At 49.9% G+C, this 4,008-nt stretch overlaps 5 protein-coding genes across 5 annotated transcripts in view; 2 read left to right on the forward strand and 3 right to left on the reverse strand.

Annotated features, from left to right (window-relative positions):
- Positions 1–174: 174 nt before the first annotated feature.
- BDQ94DRAFT_164591 (uncharacterized protein) lies at positions 175–683 on the forward strand (the record flags this gene model as incomplete). The annotated part of the gene is made up of 2 exons (XM_026770061.1): positions 175–216; positions 414–683. The coding sequence occupies 2 exons, from the start codon at positions 175–177 to the stop codon at positions 681–683; spliced, it is 312 nt and encodes a 103-aa protein (XP_026619323.1).
- BDQ94DRAFT_155760 (uncharacterized protein) lies at positions 676–1,565 on the reverse strand (the record flags this gene model as incomplete). The annotated part of the gene is made up of 2 exons (XM_026768530.1): positions 1,049–1,565; positions 676–957 (listed from the first exon to the last, which is right to left on the reverse strand). A coding segment is annotated over exon 1 (216 nt), but the record flags the coding sequence as incomplete, so codon positions are not given.
- Positions 1,566–2,403: 838 nt separating this feature from the next.
- On the reverse strand, positions 2,404–3,125 carry BDQ94DRAFT_155761 (uncharacterized protein). Its single transcript, XM_026768531.1, has one exon. It carries the CDS (start codon positions 2,825–2,827, stop codon positions 2,612–2,614), a length of 216 nt encoding a protein of 71 aa, XP_026619325.1. The 5' UTR covers positions 2,828–3,125; the 3' UTR covers positions 2,404–2,611.
- A 149-nt stretch (positions 3,126–3,274) lies between these two features.
- BDQ94DRAFT_155763 (uncharacterized protein) lies at positions 3,275–3,625 on the forward strand (the record flags this gene model as incomplete). The annotated part of the gene is made up of 1 exon (XM_026768532.1): positions 3,275–3,625. A coding segment is annotated over one exon (351 nt), but the record flags the coding sequence as incomplete, so codon positions are not given.
- A 106-nt stretch (positions 3,626–3,731) lies between these two features.
- BDQ94DRAFT_155764 (uncharacterized protein) overlaps positions 3,732–4,008 on the reverse strand; it is a 660-nt gene continuing 383 nt past the window's right edge. The window contains exon 2 of the mRNA XM_026768533.1: positions 3,732–4,001. Within this exon, the coding sequence (XP_026619327.1) occupies positions 3,777–3,974 (198 nt within the window). The 5' untranslated portion in view covers positions 3,975–4,001 and the 3' untranslated portion in view covers positions 3,732–3,776. The remainder of the gene's footprint in view (positions 4,002–4,008) is intronic.

A 4,008-nucleotide genomic window follows, 5' to 3' on the forward strand; every position in this document is an offset into this window, starting at 1 on the left:
AACGGCGCTACTGTATAATCTAGCCTTTGAGGGTTCGACACCACACAGTCATTACCCATTGGATCTCATCGACAAGTGGAGAAAAGTCCGTAATTCCCCGTCTATTTTACACCGCGAAGGTGCCTGCTTACTGTGGATTTCGCTCGCCGATACACTTGGCAGCCAATTCATTCCATGCTATCGCTTGGGGTCCCGAATAGTGTGGGGGCCTCTCTCGTCAGTGGATGAACATCAAGTGGGGACCAACGCCTACCCGTTGCTCTCGTGGTAGAGGCTAGTAGCGGTGAGCATTGAGAAACATGATCTGGCCATAGTGTTTGAGTCACTTTGTCATAGGCACGTCGGTATCACGTTCCCGACAACATCCGCGGGACTTCCAAAGGTGAACAGGACGGTGAAATGGAAGCGGACAGTTGGAAATATCCTCCAACGGGGCCGCTGTGTCTGCTTTGCTTAACAGTACTCATGACGTAACTGCGCGGGGAGGCCACATCTTGGTCATGACCACCAACGTCATCAACCAGCTGGATAACGCTCTCCTATGCCCAGGGCGCATTGATATGGAAACTGGCTTCGGCTATGGCTGTCTAGGGACAATTCGCACGTCCTTTACGCAGCCGCCACCAGGTCCTTCCTGGGTGTTCTGGACGCACGGGGACAGATTCGCCCACATTTCTCGCTAGCTTGCGCGGAGTAGACGTCAGATTATATCGCCCTTCTACCGGCTATATTGCAGAAGGATGTTCCACCTTATCGGTACCGTGCAGCAGAGGATCAGAATTACCTTTGGCAGTAGAGAAATCGTCCTATAGGAGCGGTCAGCGATGTTTTTGGCTTCTCAAGCAGACCACAACCGCACTCCCACTTGGACATCGATTGCAAGAAAAACGTATCATCATTTCGTTCCTCTGGCTCACCAGATTGCTTGTGTTCAACAGCCATATCCATAGCATCTGGGTGAGTGCCGTGATCATCTCCCAGGGCAGAGCGCACAACGACGAGGCAAACAGTCAGCCCATATCCTTTTTCAACATGCTTAAAATTATAGCAAGTCTGGATTTTGGGACCGTAGTTGAGGTGGACACGCGTAAAGCGGAGACGCAACCTATCACGCGTGCTCGTTAGGAGAAACACTGGTCTGCATTTATCCGATATTACTCACCCGCTTCCCGTCAAACGACGGAGCCGATCAGATGGCAGTGGGGTGTGACACCGTAATGGATGTCCCTCTAAAGTCGGCGCTTCTAAACTCGATAAGCCGAATCTTTCTGCCTACTTCGGGCAGGTGTTTGGACTCCCAATCTAACAGCAGATTGCGTCGAATCACGAACACACGAATTCGCCTGGACAAGGGAAGAAGAGGTCCGGACTGGTATACACAGATTGCAGGAGAGAACATGAGCATGCCGTTTCAGAATCGGTGGAGAAGAAGCTGTGCAGTAAGAATTCCATTGGCCAATCTCGGGAGAAAAACCAGAATATGTTCCCGGCCGGAATCGCGGAGGATGCATCCTGCCCAATCTTTAAAAAGAACCAAAAATCTATAGAAAATTGGTCGCTTACCTGTAGAAGCACCTCCTAAACCATAGCTCGTGGCAACAAGTCAAAAAGAGCACTTGTTGTCATTTGGTGGGTACGCAGGCTTGCTGCAACTCCCACTTAAGCAAACTAGTATCTGTAAGAAACGCTCGGGTGTACTGTTGAAATATCTCCTGTCCCAATATTACCTTATCCTCACTGGGCCTGGAGGTGTCGACTCGGCCTCAAACCCGGTCAGCCTTCTCACTCCAGTAGGAGGACTAGGGTAGCGTAGGAAATGGAAAGTCACATCTATGGCAATCCCTTACAATGCTTCAAGAAAGAGGATGGTTAGAAGACGGGACACTGTCGCACGAAAGCTGGCTGCCGTTGATGGGTCTATGAAGGTGACTTTATACACCGCGCACTTCGATGCCAAGCGTGATGCTCTATACCTGATTAGGAATACCATACTAGCCGGGCAATGTTACAGATATCAATGTTCCGCAACTTCTCATGGCGCGTACCCGTTCCAAAGAAGACGGTTAAATGGAATACTTGACCGTGCCCACCCGGTGAAGCTTTTCAATACTTTTCCACCAGCTCCACCTGCCCTTTCCCTTGGTCTGCAGGACATCCAGATCCCCAGGCACGAGTTATAATAGACCACGATCCGGCATCTCAAAGGGCCCACCACATTTTGGATGAGAAACAGACGGTCACCTACAAGTTCGCCGATTCCTACCAAGACTGATGCCGTATGATGATGGTAGTAGAGTGATAGAGCAGATTTTGGGTGTTCAATTTGGGTGTTCAAGTTTCGGTACCCGGTGAAGATTCGTCGAAACGAACGAACAATTCGGTTCTCTCCACTCCACCGTTCGCGTACCAGCAGGGAAGCCGTGGTTTCAGTCGAACACAGCCCTGGCTGGTCACCTTTAGGAATTTGCACCTTGTTCGAACCATAAACCTACCCTTTTCTGACCCAACCGGGCTCTGCTTTGCACATAGCCTGGGTAGAGTACCTTGTTGGTGCGAGGTCTTTCACCCAGCTACCAGACAGGCACTCTTCAGACAGACACTCTTCGAGGGCCTATTGTGCACTGCCATCACCCAATTGAATGGATTCAACCTCCGACTGAACATCATACTTTGCCGAGTCACTTGAGATGAGGAGAGATTGGAGCTTGATTATTGCCTCCATGGAAAACCCGCGCATCAATCTCGTTGATATAACCCAGGTCAACGTTTGACGGTGCTTCCGAGAACAGAGGCTTCCAACGAGAGCTTTCCTCAAACGCCCGGCCATCTAGCTGAGCTAACCTAATCTCGGTACTGTATCAGGTCAAGGCACAGAATCACGGTCGATTATGACAGGGCTCGCGTCTTGTGGTCAGGAATTCATCAATCATCAACAGTCAACGCAACATTCTCTTATCTGACCGAGCCCGCTATGCATGGACTTCACTGTCTGAAGCAAGAATATGACCCGAATTAGAAGCAACGCAGGTGATGTATGTAGAAGTCGATAACACAGGTGCTGTAATAGCACGGACTATCATAGCTGAAAGCAACATGACTACTCATGATAGTATGTGATTAAACTCAGAGAGTACAGAGTCGGGCATTTCTATCGCTACGAGCACAACCGCCTGGCCCTCAAGATAGCAGTATCCACCAAGGCAAAACATAGCGACAACTTTCTCTGTTCTCCTGACCGACAGGCTCTCGATGACTGAGATATTCTGTCTTGAGCACACGGTACCAGCCAGTATGTTGCCCACCGTTACCCTCAGTTTACCATGGCTACCGGCTCTGGTCGGCCAGATTGCATGGAGACGTTCCGCGGTTTCCCACCTCGAGACGGAAAATCGACCCTTTCGTTCTGGCCTTATTCATCCATAGAGTAATCCGGAAGGTCACGTTTGATTCTTCACTCCCTCGCAAGGGCAGTGTTTCCAAGACCACAAATAGCGCAATCACACGAGATCTGTGTCGACGCCTCGAAGCTGGGAAATATGCGAGAATCAAGCAAGAAATAACCCACTACAAGGCTTATACCCCTGAATGGCGAGCAAAAAACCCTCAGCGGTGGGGCTGGAACTAAGAAAGCCCCAACAAACCTTAATTGAGCGCGCCGCTCACCGTGGCCTAGGAACCCATTAGTTTCAGGTCAGCGAAACAAAAAAAAATTTACCCACTCGACGCAATGCCATCCGATCCGTCCATGGCGTTGCCTCGTATGGACTTAATACTACCTAGGAGGTCACACTTCTCCCCGTGCCACGATAATGTGGAGCCCGGGTATCACTCTGGGCGCAGGTGAAGTTTTCTCTCATCGAGGCTCTCTTCTGCCTATTTTGACAATAAGAAGTGGGCCTAATGAGAAAGGCCAATACAAAGTAATGGAATTCAGATTTTAGTGATACTCGATACACAATCCCAGTTTGTCCCATTGAGTTTCAAAGGGGGCATTGTCCGTTCTGAAGG

The sequence above is a fragment of the Aspergillus welwitschiae genome (assembly GCF_003344945.1).
Source record: "Aspergillus welwitschiae strain CBS 139.54b unplaced genomic scaffold BDQ94scaffold_146, whole genome shotgun sequence".
In the NCBI taxonomy this organism is placed as follows: domain Eukaryota; kingdom Fungi; phylum Ascomycota; class Eurotiomycetes; order Eurotiales; family Aspergillaceae; genus Aspergillus; species Aspergillus welwitschiae.

Bases quoted from the DNA above. Each gene is read 5' to 3' on its own strand.
- BDQ94DRAFT_155761 (XM_026768531.1), bottom strand. From the start codon at position 2,827: ATGGCCGGGCGTTTGAGGAAAGCTCTCGTTGGAAGCCTCTGTTCTCGG.